Source organism: Eutrigla gurnardus (genome assembly GCF_963514095.1).
Source record: "Eutrigla gurnardus genome assembly, chromosome: 3".
NCBI classification, from domain to species: Eukaryota; Metazoa; Chordata; class Actinopteri; order Perciformes; family Triglidae; genus Eutrigla; species Eutrigla gurnardus.
Window position 1 is genome coordinate 27553907 of NC_139917.1, and position 16360 is coordinate 27570266.

Below are 16360 nucleotides of genomic sequence, written 5' to 3' on the forward strand. Positions count from 1 at the left end.
ATGAACTTTGATGGCAGCGGCGGAGATGATGAAATGGAATTATGATTGGTCCAATAGAGGCAACAGCAAAGCAGGTAGAAAGGCCGGTTTGATGGACTGGCAAATATATATCATATATATTATATAGAACATATCAAAGTTATACCGTATTCCATTAAGAAGGAAGTTATTGCACTTTGTCCAAAGCAACCTTTTAGGTCCATACAGCCTAATATAACACGGGAAAACAAAATGATTCATCCTGTTTCCAGGTCTCTCTGTTGAGCTTCATCTCAGTCTGTGTTCAATCAAAGTCCATTTATAACGTATGAGTTTCTACTGTTAACTGAGATTAATGTTGCACACCAGAGCCAGGGGAACACTGATGAAGAGTAACTTCCCACATTATACATCCAACAAAAACATGATTGCAACAGCAAGCCAACCATGAAGGCAAAGCCAAATAAAACATCTGTCAATAAAGGAAACACGGTTGTTTCCCAACGCCTTGTTAGTCGCGCAGCTAAAACTTAATGTCAGCTTCCACCGGTGTGTTGAATGAGTCTTTCTCTCCGTGGCGAGGCCTTCAGGCTGCCATCCAGATAGTGAAGGAGATGAGCAGGGTGGCTAAGCCCGCCATGGGGGTCAAACAGCCGGCGGCCAACATGGCTGCCGCCCCACACACTGCCGTCAAACAGGCGCTCGTCCTGCTGCACACGATCTTCCGGACTGTTGTGCAGAACTGCAAGAAAAGAGGGAATCAGACCAGGAAATCACGGGGAGAAAGGTCTTCATCACTTCAAGCAACACTAGATGGCGCTACTCTGCTGATTTCCCCTCCACTTGGACTGAAGCAGCTCTGCTGTGGACAAATATCCACCATGTGACCAAATGTCAGTCTGGATATCAGCTTTAAGATATGTGGATTAGCATCACTTCACACACTAGTGTTGCACTAAACCCATGGAAATGCAAGACGTGCAATGGACCTGAACCCTTTTGGCTTTTGCATGTGACATTTTCATTGTTTGCTGTTCAACCATGACATAGATTATAATACATCGACACTATAAATATAAACTAATTCAATAGATGAAAAGTAATTGAATTGATCTTTTATTTAAGTATAATTTTGGTATTTAAGTCTGTTCTTACTAACTCATCTTTATGTCAATTAAAATAATGATTGATTGCTGTATTCCACACTGACTCTTTTCTAATGCGATCATGATGTAAGTCATCGGGAAATAATGTTTATTTTAATGTTCAGCAGAAGCTAATATAAGATACAGGCAAATAAAATGTCATCAATATTCCAAATGTACTGTATTTCATGTGTAATATTCCCTTTTTATATCCTTCCGGTGTTTAGCTCAGCAAGGAAAGTTTGTCAAGGGAAAGAAAAAAGGGGATTTGTAAAAATGAATTGTACCAACTTAGTTAATGAAAGCATTTAACGTTGTAATGCATCTTTACACAGGATGAGGAATGTTTTCTACCTCCTACCTGGTACGTCTGGTAGCTGATGGCCATGCCGTATCTGCAGTACATCACATAGTGTTCACAGTTGTACCACAGTAAGCTGTAGCTGACCGAGCCCAGGAGCTTCTCGGCCCTCCTGGCCACCTCGTCCCCCTCCAGCGGGGGCTGGCTGCACACCCGGTCCATGGGGTTGATCAGGATCTCCGAGCCGTACGCAAAGTCCACCACGGAGTCCACTCTGACGCTGGCGACCTTGGCGATGACCCCCAGCAGGAGGCGGTTGTTGGTCACCATCGTGGCGATGGCGGATTTATTCCTCGAGAGCACGGGGAGGATGTCCGGGATGAGGTGAGCCACGCGGTTGTCGCCCAGGTAGATGCCGAAATGTGTGAAGAGCGTCCTGGGGACCTCCAGCAGGTCGCCGCGCTTGTACAGGGAAAGGTCGTGCTCCGAGTCCTCCTCCTTCTGGGAGGCCACGTAGAAAAAGTTCAGCAGCTGGTACAGAAACATGATGGCAGTGTGACGCTGGTCGCTGCACACCCATTTTTATTTGAGTCGAGGCTGGGAGGAGCCGGGAGAATTAGATATTAGCCAACGCTTCGGGAAGATTTTGACAGAAATAAAGGAGCTTTCTCTAATCACTCGGCTGGATTCTGAAACGCCGGCCTCGTTGTATTAAGGTCGTTAAGAAGGTCGCCTTGGCAACAAGTTAAATCCTCATTCTCCAAAAGGTCACTCCTTCTTGAGCCATCGTAGCCAAATAAACAGCCTTTGTTTTCTGCAGACTGACATTGTTCTGCTGCACTTTCCATCTGTTTCATCGTTATTCAGCACTTTTCTTGGGCTTTAAATCCATGATAAAATGTAACGGTTACAGCTGCAGCCGATTTGACACTGCTGTAATGTGATTGATTGACATGTTGCCATTATTACTCTGTTTCAGAATCAATAAGACAATATTTCATGAAATATCACATATATTAGGGCTAATTTATGGCTCTGCCTTCACCTGCATGTGGTTGGAGAGTAAAGAGTCACATGAAGTAAAAAATAAATTGTTTATTAAACATTTCATATTTACAACATTATATTAGGTACACTACTATAAAATACACACTTTTATCAGAGAACAAATATAAGTCACATAGATGTATCAAAACATAAACATTAAACATGGCCTGCAGGATCGCATGAAAGCATGTAAAGCATGACATCACATGACACCATCCTGAGGAGGTTCAGGGGTCAGCCCTCGCCAAAGTAAAAGTACGGGTGCAGGTTCCTGGTGCTGAACTCTTTTAACCAGCCATCCACAGAGTAAAGGGGATGAGGATTGTGGGTAACGTAGTTGACGGCGCCATGCCGAAACAGACGATGGAGATCATTCCGAGGAGACTCGTGACGACGACGCTGCGTTGGTCTCTGATGATGGATTTCAAGCACTCGCAGAACTACGAAGCAAATACACACAGTACGATTAGAATCATGGACCATATATTTTCAAAATAAAAGTCAGTTTGCAACGGTTAACCTGGAGGAAGAGGTCGCCTCCCATTTATCTGTGATTGTTAAACTCTTGGCAAACCAACTTGGCAAAGTAGGAATACCACTTGGTGCAAGGGGCCTTAAAATCTGGGGCCCGGCACTGGATTGGTTGGTTTCCAGTAATCTGATTTGCAGATTTGTTTAGGAATGTGCACCACTTAAAGTCAACGTATGAACTCAGTCGTGCCCTTCATTATCAGCGTGCAGGGCTTCATGGCAAGAGGTGTAAATGAAGACATCTTGCTCTTGTACCAGGAAAAAAAACGACATTAATGGAGGAAGAGATCAGATGACTCTGTTGCACTCCGATCAAGTGACAAAGTCTAAAAGGTGAGAAATGGGACTTTCAACCAGGAGACCGGTGTCCTTGTCCCAAGGTGTTGTCCAGTTATTTTGGTATTACGTTTTTTTTATATTACGCGATTAATTTATCACTTTTATTACTTTGATCATAGCACTGTTGTTCTTAAGGTATGTTTGCTGAACAGCTACTACTTTACTCAGATGAGGACCTAACACTTGTTTCTATTTTTTAGCTCTTACTTTATCGGCAATGATATGTTGTGGTTTCTTTTGACAAATGTACTTATTGTAAGTCGCTTTGGACAAAAGCGTCTGATAAATGACCTAAATGTAAATGTAAATCTCATAAGTAAATTGATCGAGGGCATTGATTGATTGAGACTAGATGTGTCAGGATCTGGGGGGGCTCACCTCAGCGGGAAACCCCGACCTACGCTTGTGGACTCGAGGGGTCCTCAGTTAAAATCTCCTTTTAAAACCTTGTTTTCTTAAGTTTACGCGGTGCATGTTCCTCAATGAAGCTGCTCTAACGAAGTACTGGTTGATTTCAGGTCTTTGTGAGCACCGAATGGGAACCTGGAGATGATGGGGTACATGCAGTGGCGGTTCTACACGGGGGCCTACAGGGGCCAGTGCCCCTGTAAAAATGTCCCAGGCCCCCCCTGTGGCCCCCCCAGAGCTGACTGAATAAGCTGACTGAATGATAAAATGAAAATGAAATAAATTGATCAAGTTATTACGATTTTATGCGCTAGCGCCAAAAGCGGAACTAATGTGACTCAGCGCTCTACACGGAATAATTAGAGCGACGCACCCAAACACTGCCTTGCCGGATGCGAGATGAGAGTGAGAACGGCAGCCACAAGTTTTGAAGAGAGGAGCTAATGTCTTGTTGCAAGAGGCGAAGGTAAGCAAAACGATTTCATCTCGTAAAGTGATTTATTGCACGTAACCGTGTTACTGTTGTTCCTCACTACGATAAGAAAATCAAGTTTGTAAATGTCTGATCTCGCTATGTTTAAATATCTAAGCAAACTCATCGAAGCAGAAGCAAATATCCGAATGTCAGTATCCTAGCTAGTTCTACGCAATGTTGTGACGTTAACCACGTAACTTTATCAGTCTTGGCTGTTGCATTTCGATAAATAATACATTTATTGAGTAAAGTAATCAACAGTATCTGCCCGTGTTAAGTAGGGCGGGATGGTTACTTGTGAAATGATATGTATGCCTCTACGTTGTTTTTCTTCTAGTAGTCATCATATCATTTGTTTCCATTTTTTAATGTGCCCCTCTGATCAAACATTGGCCCCACCTTGGCCCCCCCAGTAAAATTTGTCTAGAACCGCCACTGGGTACATGAAGGCTGCATGGGGGGGCTTTAGGGAGGTCAATGTGACCCGTGGACCTCCTATCAACCCACAACAAATCAAACACTCCACGTTGCCAATATGGGATAGTATGAATGCACTAATGTGTATCCTTAAATAGACATCCCGTTCCCATGCCCAACAACAGGACGTCCCGTTTACCTGCTCCGTCTGGCTGCTGACCGCAGATCCGTATCTGCAGAGCGTCACGAAGTGTTCGCAGTTGTACCACAGCAGACTGTACGGGACCGCGCCGACCAGCCGCTCGGCTCTCTGCGCGACCTCCTCGTTGGGGAGCGCCTGTCTCCTCATCCTCTTGTCCGCGCGGTTGATCAGGACGCTGCAGCCGTACGCGAAGTCCTCCAGCGTGTCCACGCGCACCGTCGCGCGCCTGTACACGCAGCCGAGCACGAGCCTCTTGTTGGTGATGACGGAGCCGATGAGCTCCCTGTCGCTCGTGAGCGCCGGCAGGATGTCGGGGATGAGGTGCGCGACCTTGTTGTCGCCTAAGTAGATGCCGTAGTGGGTGAAGATGGTTCTGGGGACCTCCAGCAGGTCCCCGCGGCGGGGGGGAGGCGGCGGCGGCGGCCCGCGGGGCTGCGCGTGCGGCTCCCGGTCCTCGCCGTCCGACCAGCCGGACTCCAGACGTTTGAAGATGGAGAGAAGAGAGAGTTTGGCCACCAGGAACGTCAGCAGCTGCAGCATCGTGGGAGTTGGAGTCTGGAAATGTCGTCTCGTGTTCGAGTGGAAATGAGCTTTTATCCTCCAGGCACGAGAAGGAGGGGAAGCCCACGAGGACACCATTGGCCACGAGCGACCTTGTGCACGTGCGACCTCCTCAGAAACTTGTTTTTCTTCCCTGCTGCATTTTCCTCCTGAGCCACATTCATTAGCCGGAGGGAATGAACAGGAGATTATTTAGTGGAATTAAATAAGCATGTAAGGAATTAGATTATTATAGTATAACAAGATACACTCCTTCATGTAGTTAAACACAGAGAGTTAGAGTTTGAACAGAGATACAACATTCAAATACTGATGTGGTTTTTAAAAGACAATGAAGTGAAAGAAAAGGGACCTGAGTCATGAATGGTCCGGGTGTGAAAGTGAGGTAAGTGAGGGTTTTGTAGAATATATCATTAAAATAAGCAAGCTTAATGCTGCTTGGCTGCTCCGTTTTGTTTAAAGAAACCTCAAGATGCTGCAACAATAACCCCAATATCACCGTCAATCCACTTTAAAGCTGCACTACTCAATATTTTTATATTAAAAAAACAACAAATACCCATGCAGCATGCACATATACATCAAAGATTTTATGTTTTTATCGTTTTGGCTTTCTGGCCCGGCAACTTTACTGATCTGGTTCACTCTCACGGCTCTCATCAGCACCGTTTCTAGACGCAGAAGCTGCTGTTTTTTAGACAACAGATCCAAGTCATCGACCACAGAATGACAAACAGAGAGAGTTAGCAGCTGTAGATGGACATTCTGGAGCATTTAGCAGCTAAAGAGTCACATTTAGCTCAGAGGTTGTGGTGGAGACCAAAACTAGAGCAACAAAATAGAGTGAATACTGGTTTTTACATGTAAAGTACTCCATTACATGTAAAAGTCCCACACTGTATGTTACTAGTATGTAGTTTCTCTGCGGATGAGAACAAAGTCAAATACCGTAAAGTTCAACACATAACCGTATTTAAACACTAATTTAAATACTGTTATGTGCTCGTTGCCATTTGAATCTATATTTTTTGTGTTTTCCCAGCTTTTACCTTTTTTGGTGATATTGGTTTGACTTTCGCTATGTGGATAACTAATTAGACTAAGCCGATTACCATCCAGACAATGACCCGGAGGACTTTGTTGACTCACAGTGGCTGGTCTGTTCGGTCCCATCATCAACCCAGGATCAGTGTTGGGAAATCAGGCCGTGCTGATGTTCTGCACCTTCTCAGAAGAACCATACGATGAGAACAGTCCTTTGACAAGCTTACGCTAATCTCCCTCATCACTTGACCCAGAAAATACCATGAGAAACATTTTTTTATCTTGTGTCCTTGAATCTGACTTAAAAACAACAGGGAAACCAGTTTGACCCACAAAGTTGAGGAAGTGTGTGTGTTTATTGCTATTTCTATGTTTTATTCACTGTACATTTTAATCTCTTGTCTGTAAAGCACTTTGTAACCTCGTTAAAAAAGGTGCTATACAAATAAAAGTTAATATTATTATTATTAGTTAACTATTAGCAAATTTACTACTCAAAGAAAAGTTCTTTCCTGGAAAAATGACATAAATTCTAAGATAAATACTCAGCTAAAAGTAGAAGTCATGCATTTATAATGTGACTAAAGTAAAGTGTTACCAGCTAATTATACTAAACTATCAAGATATAACTAGTATAAGATAACTAGTCAATAAATAGAAAAGCCCATATGAGATTGGTATATTATAAATGCAGTAACTACAGCTGTCATGCAAATAGTTGAGTATAAAGTATTCAAGTAAAGTACCTTCAAATTTTACTCAAGTACAGTACTGTTTCACTCCCGTCTGAAAATCAATGTGATCATTCGGTGCAGTGGCTGAATTCAGACAGTCAAAAAGTGAACTTCTGCTTTAGAATAATGACATTAACGATGGAAATCAAACATGCAGTTCAAATCTTTCTTTAGCCTAATATAGCTTATCAGGCTAATTTGGAAATGTTCACTATTTCTCACTCTGTAGATTATAAACCAAACCTGGTGATGAATGGCACAGTGAGCCAACAGAGACTAATATACCGCTCACTTGACAGATGTGTCCCTCTTTTATTGCAGCACAGCTGCAGGACCAGTTGAACCCGCTGCAAACCCGAGCAGAGGACAATAAATCTATATAAATCTATACGGCATCGCAAACATTAAGACTAACGTGTCCAGGTCCACTGAGTCGCACAATCATCGAAAAAAAAGACTAATTCACGATGCTAGTGTATGTTTGCATGTTTTTCCATCGGATCTGCGTTCAGCTGAGGCGACTTAACCGTCTGTGACCAGAGGCTGAACCCGGAGGTGGCGTTACAACCAACCTTTGCCCTCCTGTCCGGGGGGAGATTTACACAAATGGCTCCGGACTTATAGTTGTGACCAATGGGGGGGCCGTAACAAGGCTCTTTAAATTTTAATTCCTGGTCAGACCACCTGTGAACTATGCTGACTTTGTTTTGTTTTGGCCTCAAAACTGAAGTTGATTACTGACGGACATATTCGCCACGTTTTTCTGTTAAGAAATGGGACGATTCATTACCGTAATTACCATAATAGACAAATCACCTTGCTTTTCTGCCGTTTCCCATCCTGATACGAGGCACGCCTGGTGTCAGGGTCCCGATGCATCAACAACAGCAACAACTTAGCATCCTGGACACAGTGTTCAGAGAGAGAGAGAGAGAGAGAGAGTGCCCGTGTCTTCATGGCACTCGGAGAAAGAAAGAAACACTTTCCATCTGGTGTTTTCTTCTCAAAGAGGCCAGTTCAGCAAAAGTTCAGCACTGTTTAGGTTCATGGTCCTGGCAGTTCATTCTCGGGTCAGCGAGGCTTTTATATTCGTCTTGGGTCTGTTTTTCCTCCTCCTCATAAAAAAACCAGGTCACGTAGAGGTAGTCAAGGTACAATTTATCATCTAATGTCAACATGGGGCCCTAGATGAGGCCTTAATCAGCTTTATCTTTGCCACATGTGTCCCCACTTCTTGTTTGGATTTGAATGCACCCTGAAGAATCTCCCCAGGCTGACTACCTACTATCAACAACTACATGCATGTGTGGTTGTAGTTGAACCGTTTAGCCTACTGTACAACATACTGGAGAGATAAGAACGTCCTTGAACAGTATAGAACTGCAATCATTCCCCAAAAAGGTAAACATTGCACTTGATATCACCCTCACTTTCACCCAGCAGCGCTGAAGAATGGATTATGAAGTGATTGATCCATATGTCACTAGGGACAAGGTGTATTTCCACTAAATTTGACTCAAAGAAGCACAGCAGCTTGAAAACCATGAGCTCTGTGGGCATTGATGGATATCTGAACGGGCCTATTGGGGGGTTTTCAGAGTAGAGGATGATGCTCAGGGAAATGCTGTGACCTTCTGCTTTGAACTCCATGTTCTTGGAATGCAGAAGTCAGAGTGTGTAGACCGTCAGCTGGGGGTGAAGAAGGTGGCGTGGTGGTAAGAAAGTCATCTAAGAGATGGGTGACGTACGGGAGTTGACTTATTTAAGGTTGCTTTGGATAAAGCTACTCTTGCACCCAAAGGTCAGACACCCAGTGAAGTCGCCTTCCAGAGGATGCCGATCACAACATCTTAAATCAATTCATGCCTGATTATGTCAAACAATGATGTGGAAATCAAATGCAAATTGCTCACCTAAGAAAAATTTGATGTGCAATGTGTTTGTGTGTTTTAAGATCAGACCTCCCTCGATTTCTGCAGGGAGAATTTGGACAGTAAATGTCAAGTTAACTATTTGGCTGTAAACTGTATTTCCCAACATTAAAGTCTAAGTCGTGTTTCAAAGGCCTGTCAATACGTATTGATCTAAAAGAAGAAAAAAAACTGACTTGGAGACTGTAAGACTGTAGACTGTAAACCATGAAAAATCGGTCTCGTGTAAGAAGTGTTTAGCTCCAGTTCAGTCAACAAAAGCTCAGCTGCACATTCTTAAAAACTAAGCCTGTGGAAAACGTGCTTCAGTGTTACTGAAAGCATGTCCTGCAAACTGCACAAAGCAAATACATCCTCCTCTGTATCTGAAGTCTGTAAAGAACAGTTCCATCAAGGTGTCATAGCGTTTGAACCACAAGCAAAAGGTGACACATCTACACGCAACTATCCAGTGAGGTTACATCTTGTCTTAAATACTGTGTACCAGTTATTACTTTGAAATCGTATCTCATTGCTAACAGTGACGTATTTTGCATGAACTGTCTGTTTTAACCGCATGTATACCTCCACGTGTTCTTCATCATAATAAAGTCTTCAGTCTGAAGGTGTGATTGTAAGGTTTGCATGTCTTTTTGGTTTACTGTGGTTCCCACTAGTGGATTCACCCAACAGTGCAGCCGAGTTTCCAAAACAACTGCATGTTAAAGTGTAGAAGTCAGAATGGTTTTCTCTTAACTTAACGACCATAACGTGTCAAAGCCAGAGTCACATAATATTTTTTTTGCAATTAGCAATTATTATGATGAATACTACGTATATACTTTATGGTGGTGGTGGGTTTTTTGGTTTGTTTGCTTTATATCAAGTAGGCTACTGTTGCTATGGTTATTCTGTGCCTTCTATATGACTTGGAATTGTGTATTTGTATAAAAGCCAATTTCCACCAGGAAAAGGGGAAACAAATTAAAATGAATCAAATTTATGAGCTATAAGTCAGAATTATTTATAATAGGTATACGGCCCTCAGCTCAACACTGCCGTTTAACGCATGCGCAGACATCGACACCGTTGGGTTGGCGATGGGGTTATTGTTGGGGTAAGGGTTGGGGCTGGGTTAGGGTTGGGGTTGGCATTAGGGTTGGGGTTGGCTTTGGGGTTAGCGATGGGGTTGGGGTTGGCGTTGGGGTTATTGTTGGCGTTGGGGTTAGGATTGGTGATGGGGTTAGGGTTGGGTTTTGGGTTCATTCCTTGTTTTATTTTGGCTGTATCTCCAGAACGGTAAGTCGCAGACACTCGGTTCAAAGACTGCCGTGTCCAGAAGGGTCGAATTAGGTCAGACGCCACCCACTCCCGAGTCTCTATGACCCTCCGTTCCCGATATGAGATGTGAAAATTGGGGTTAGGTTTTTTGTTTTGTTTTGGCTGTATATCTGCCAAAAGTCTCAAACCCCCCCCCCACATATCAAATGCTGCTGACGCCCCTGCCTTAAAATAACTACTTTGTTACGGTAAGGAAACCTTCGTCATTGTGGATAAAATAATAATTACTTGTTTGAGGGATCGATCATCGCACGATTAAAAGAAATCAGTGTTGACTGTTGGAAGCAGGATGCTTACAGAAGTCAAAGTCCAACATTTTGTACGTGGGAGGGCAGTTAAAAAAATTCAACGTTTTAAAAGTTAAACTTACACTTACAAGTTTTCCTAATTTTTGTTTATTTATTTTGGCAGCAAACTTGAATGGTGGTTTGTCTCTACATGTCGGCCCTGCGATAGACTGGCGTCCTGTCCAGGGTGTACCCTGCCTTCGCCCAATGACAGCTGGGATTGGCTCCAGCCCCCCCGCGACCCTGAATACAGGATAAGCGGTAGAAAATGGATGGATGGATGGATTTTGGCAGCAGTGGGCCTCCGTATTTAGTTCAGATGTCCTATGTGATATTTTGACATCTCCTACCTCATTCAAAAAAATCTTGTTTCACAAATGATGTGTCCACCCAGCATTTATTGGTACGTCTGACAAACACACTGATGTTAATGTTGTTGTTATAATTACGTTTTTGTCTTTTAGGAAGGACTCATACTCTGATTTGTCTTTTGGGTTTTTTGTATCATATGATAAACACAAATTGTAAATAATCAACTCAATTTGACTGACTGTCCAAGCCCAATCATCCCATCAAGAATTTGAGGGTAATCCTTGTCAACATGCTTTGTCATGATTTCACCACATATGTTCTCCTACAGATGTCGATCACCGAGCTTCGTCAAATCTGGGAAATGACCTTTGTTGGACGTTTGAGTCACAGTGTTGTCGACACACAGTGAGTGGGATGTTTGCATGTGAGCCCTTTATCAAACACTGACCTAAGGACCTTGTTCGGATAAATATCCCAGCAGAGTCGAGCAGCTCGTCATTCCCTGAAGAAGACCACGACTGGTGGCCCCAAAGCAACATGGCGACATCGTTTCTAGCAACAGCGGGAGGACTTCTGTTACTTTTCTCCGTCTCGTTGGCAGTAAGTCACCGCATTGTGATGTTTTTCACTGGCGGAGGTTTTCAAACATCTAAATCTTTACTGACCCGTGTGTGTGTGTGTGTAGCAAACCAGAGGGGACAACCTTGCATCATGCACCCAAAATGACGGCTTTGTAAGTAGTTACAACATCTTGAAGGTTTGACGCTGTGTGGATGCTGTATGTAGTATAACTACTACTATGAATGCTTCTGTACTTCAGGGAAAGTACTGTCCTACGACATGTGGAGTGGCTGACTACATGCTGAGGTATATGCCATTGGTGGACAACGATTTGGACACGATGGAAGTGGAACTTGAAACCATTGCCAATTTGACCAAAGAGTCTGAAGACAAGACCACCTTCATGAAGGATTCTGCTCTTTCCGCTCAGAAGAGCGCCCAGCCAGGTAAATCACTCACGCATCCAGTAACACAGAGTCTCCTTATCAATGTGACTAAATATTGTTTCTGTTGCAGTTATTTACCTATAGGTCCAAATTCCTCTCTGCAAACTGTCGTTAGCATATGTGAAGTATTATATATGTATAATGTTGACAATGACTTTTTTTAAATTTCAGACGCACAGTTCAAAAAAGCGTCAAGCATGATGGATGATATCGTTCGATTTGAAAAGACCATCGTCGCACAGGAACAGCAAATATTGTAAGTATATACTATATATTACAGGTTACCATTAGCACTGGAATTATACTGTTACACTTTTACTCAAGTATTGTACTACAGTATGAGTATTTCTATACTTAGTTTCTAGGTTTGTTCCAACCTATTTCATTTATTTTACATGTACTTCACAGCTGTAGTTAAAGGTTGATTTGTTTTCACCACAGCCAGTTTGTAAATCATGTTGCATTGTTGTGTAATGAACATGAAGTCCTACTGGGCCCGTTCATGGGGCCCCTGACATTCATCAAGAAAAAATGTCACTCAAAAAGACAAAATAAGAATAAAATTGTATGAATGTGCCCAGTGGACATCATTAATAATAGTCTAATATAATGTTTAATCTAGTTTTTATTAAAAACACTGTGTACTTTTACATGTGATACTTTACTTTGTCCCTGCCACCCACACATTTAGGTAAATACTCGCCCACAGAGTCACTGAACCCAGATCAGCCACCCACTCCTCTTTCCACACAGATATTCATTAAAAGAAACACTTATTATTAACACTCTTTTGTTCCTTTTTGGTTTCTACGTCATTTCCATATCTTCGTATTCTTTCCTTATCTATTTTATCTTCTCTGTTTTGTACTTCTTGCTGTTGAACTCTTACATTTACTTCCCCTCTTTTCCAGCGATCTCCAGAATTTAATTTCGTCCAACGAGAGGAGGATGTCAGACTTGAAACAACTCTCCATTCAGCTGCAGCAGAAATGCAGCGAGCCCTGCCAAGACTCTGTTCAGATCCAGCCGCTCACAGGAACAGGTACAACAAAAATCACCATTCATTGACCTCAGGCCGTTTCACAAGAGGTTTCTCAATCATGCCTCATCTGAACCACAGTTGTCCTTGTTCAGTATTTAGTTAGGGGCTAAAGTCTATACAATGCAAAGTCAACAGATTTCGTCTAGATGGAATTTGCTGAAGGGACATTTCTTTGTTCTTATTGTTTCTTTTATAATAACTTTAAGGTATGGTTGTGACATATATTTAGTAATAATTCCTTTTATTCATCAGACTGCCAGGATATTGCAAACAAAGGTGCCAGAACCAACGGCCTGTATTATGTGAAGCCAGCAACGGCCCCCCAGCAGTTCCTGGTCTACTGTGAGATCGACAGCTTCGGACGCGGCTTCACAGTCTTACAGAGGGTAGGCCTCACTTGATTAATATTCATATTAATATTAATATTATTGTATTGCCTCTTTCCTGACTGATGATTCCTATATCGATTATTTTCTCCAAGTTTTGAAGTGAATGCATCCAATCCTGAAAGCAGCTGATAAGGGAGTGTATGACAATGTTAGGGTGGGTTGTGTTGGATGGATGGATGAGTATGACGTCACGTGTCGTCGCCCCCCCCCCCCCCCCCCCCACAGAGACGCGACGGCAGCGTGGACTTCGGCAAGGACTGGATCCAGTACAAGGAGGGCTTCGGGTACCTGTCTCCGGACGACACCACGGAGTTCTGGCTCGGGAACGAGAAGATCCACCACCTGACGGCCACGGCCACCATGCCCATCGTGCTGCGGGTGGAGCTGGTTGACTGGGAGGGGAACACAAAGTACGCGCACGCACACGCACACAATAACACGGTTATGTAAGACTAGAGCAAAAGAACTCGCTGACAAGGCAAACATGACCCGGTGATGAGGATGAGAAAAAGGATGACTCAGCAGAAATGTAACCCTCCCTCTGCAGGCACGCGGACTACAACATGTTCAGGGTCGGACCGGAGGCCGACCAGTACCGGCTGACGTACGGCTACTACTACGGCGGCGACGCCGGTGATGCGTTCAATGGCTTCGACTTTGGCGACGATCCCAGCGACAAGTTCTACACGTCTCACAACGGCATGCAGTTCAGCACCTTAGACCGCGACAACGACAAGTACGACGGCAACTGTGCTCGGCAGGACGGCTCCGGCTGGTGGATGAACCGGTGCCACGCTGCGCACCTGAACGGCAAATACTACCAGGGTGAGACCACGTGGCCAAGACCAGCACCCGTTACCTGGAATGATCCTGTTATTGTTATTATTATTATTATTATTATTATTATTATTATTATTATTATTATTAATAATAATATTATTGCTGTTTTTATTATTATTTATTAAAATATTTTTATGTATTATTATTGTTATAATTATTGTTGTTATTGTTATTATTATTATCATTATTAATATTAGTAGTAGTAGTATTGTATTATTATTTATTATTTAAATATTTATTCTTGTTTTATTGTTTATTATCATTTATTATTATTGTTTTGTTATTTTATTATTTGTTATTGTTTTTTTATTATTATTATTAACAACTGACCCCCAAACAGAAAGTAAATTATCCAATGGGTCAAATTTGAAAGAATCCTTCTCCACTCTAACTGTGTTGTCTCCGTCATGCAGGTGGCCGGTACACAGAGAAGGACGCGGGTGAATCCGGCTTCGATAATGGCATTATTTGGGTCACATGGCACAACCGCTGGTACTCTCTGAAGGAGACCACCATGAAGATCATTCCCCTCAATCGCATCACAGCAAACACTGGACAGCAGGCTGGCGTGAAAGACTTTGCCGGACTTGGCGTTTAAAAAAAGTAGACTAACATGTGATCTGTCCCGGCAGCAGTTGAAGGGATTCAACGCCAAAAACGCCTTTAAATCAAATAACATTTTGTTTTGCATGCTTTGTTGATCTGACCCAGCGGGTCAATATGGCGAGCAGCTGTTTTGTAAAACAATGTCGAGGTGATACAAAAGCACCTGCTAAAAAAACACACACAAAAAAGACCAGGAACACTGAAATACAATATGAATCTACAAGCTGTTTCATTGTGTTGTCAGAGTGCAGAGTTACCAGAGATGTTCACCTGTATGAACAATACAACAGCCCTGAAATAAATACCATCTGACACCTAAAGAATGCATCCATTTCATTTGCATGAATGCTGTGTATACTCAATCATCACACCACTGAGACACAGTGTCAATAACATAGTATATAATATTAAATATCAGTTTTTACCTGAGATTCAGAGAACATGAGACACTTCACTGACTCTCTCAGCTCATATTTTTATAGATAACACACACATACACACTCACACGTATGAGAAAATATGCTTTATATCAACAATAACTGCTTATTAATGAATGGGTGATCTGGCTACACAGAGGACACGAAGCATGGCGGAAACTAAAACTCTCCATCTGTAGCCTTTTGTCTGTTGGGGAAGTAGAGGTCCCGACATCTCCATAAAATTAATAACTTAAATATATTGATCAAGGCAGTGATCATCAAAGTGCTCCTCATGGACATTCCAGTATACATTTAAAGTAGAAGTATGTAATTGAATTTAAACCGAAGTGCTCTGCAGAGACTCTGCATTAAACCCTCTTCCTGAAAGAAAGACTAAACTTATGCTGCTCCGCCTTAAGCATATTCATTCTTTAAGCACTGACAACAAATCCCCCATGCATTGAGGATGCATTAATATTGTCCTCACTATAACATCGAGGTCACTCTTAGCTCAGCCTGGTTATACACATTAAATAATTGCAGGGATCATAGTAAATATCATTTTGAGTATCACAGCAGGACACCAAAAACCACCTGGTGACCGAGTTATTGAGTTCTTATGAGGACATCACAGTCCCGGTGTATTTTAATCCACATTTGGGTAGTTTATCTACTACGCTTATCTACACGTTGTGTACAAGTAGAACTTGTTCCCATGCATCATCCCACTCACATTAATAAATAATGACATGTGGAGTTCAAATTCCATCTTGTTGGTGGTAGATTGTTGTGCCAAATAACAAATGCCTTTGTATGGCCTAATATAGGGGATAATTGTGCAAAAAGGCCAATATGCCCCCCCCAATTGAAAGATTGGATAACCATTAATCAGTGTACTCTTTTAGACAAACAAGGCTTGGCACACGTGTTTGAAAACCAAACTTTGGCCTGTGCTCACTGCTACGTTAAGTTACACTCACTGTACCACTGCCAAGCCTGGATTAATTGGTATTATAAGTGTGTG

The 16360-nt window shown here is 42.6% G+C and overlaps 3 protein-coding genes across 3 annotated transcripts; 1 reads left to right on the top strand and 2 right to left on the bottom strand.

The window, feature by feature from the left end:
• Nucleotides 1-565: 565 nt before the first annotated feature.
• On the bottom strand, nt 566-1971 carry LOC311010409 (lecithin retinol acyltransferase; the record flags this gene model as incomplete). Its single annotated transcript, XM_084004891.1, has 2 exons — nt 566-721; nt 1486-1971. The coding sequence occupies 2 exons, from the start codon at nt 1969-1971 to the stop codon at nt 566-568; spliced, it is 642 nt and encodes a 213-aa protein (XP_083861017.1).
• A 658-nt stretch (nt 1972-2629) lies between these two features.
• On the bottom strand, nt 2630-5384 carry lrata (lecithin retinol acyltransferase a; the record flags this gene model as incomplete). The annotated part of the gene is made up of 2 exons (XM_084005148.1): nt 2630-2912; nt 4842-5384. 2 exons carry the CDS (start codon nt 5382-5384, stop codon nt 2760-2762), a joined length of 696 nt encoding a protein of 231 aa, XP_083861274.1. The 3' UTR covers nt 2630-2759.
• A 6134-nt stretch (nt 5385-11518) lies between these two features.
• Nucleotides 11519-15240, top strand: fgg (fibrinogen gamma chain). The gene is made up of 9 exons (XM_084005292.1): nt 11519-11633; nt 11719-11766; nt 11854-12040; nt 12212-12296; nt 12952-13082; nt 13335-13468; nt 13697-13881; nt 14019-14296; nt 14725-15240. The coding sequence occupies exons 1-9, from the start codon at nt 11571-11573 to the stop codon at nt 14907-14909; spliced, it is 1296 nt and encodes a 431-aa protein (XP_083861418.1). The 5' UTR covers nt 11519-11570; the 3' UTR covers nt 14910-15240.
• Nucleotides 15241-16360: the final 1120 nt, after the last annotated feature.

Bases quoted from the DNA above. Each gene is read 5' to 3' on its own strand.
- fgg (XM_084005292.1), top strand. From the start codon at position 11,571: ATGGCGACATCGTTTCTAGCAACAGCGGGAGGACTTCTGTTACTTTTC. The intron at 13,083-13,334 runs GTACAACAAAAA...TTTATTCATCAG, and splicing joins CCAGCCGCTCACAGGAACAG to ACTGCCAGGATATTGCAAAC. The intron at 14,297-14,724 runs GTGAGACCACGT...TCCGTCATGCAG, and splicing joins GAACGGCAAATACTACCAGG to GTGGCCGGTACACAGAGAAG.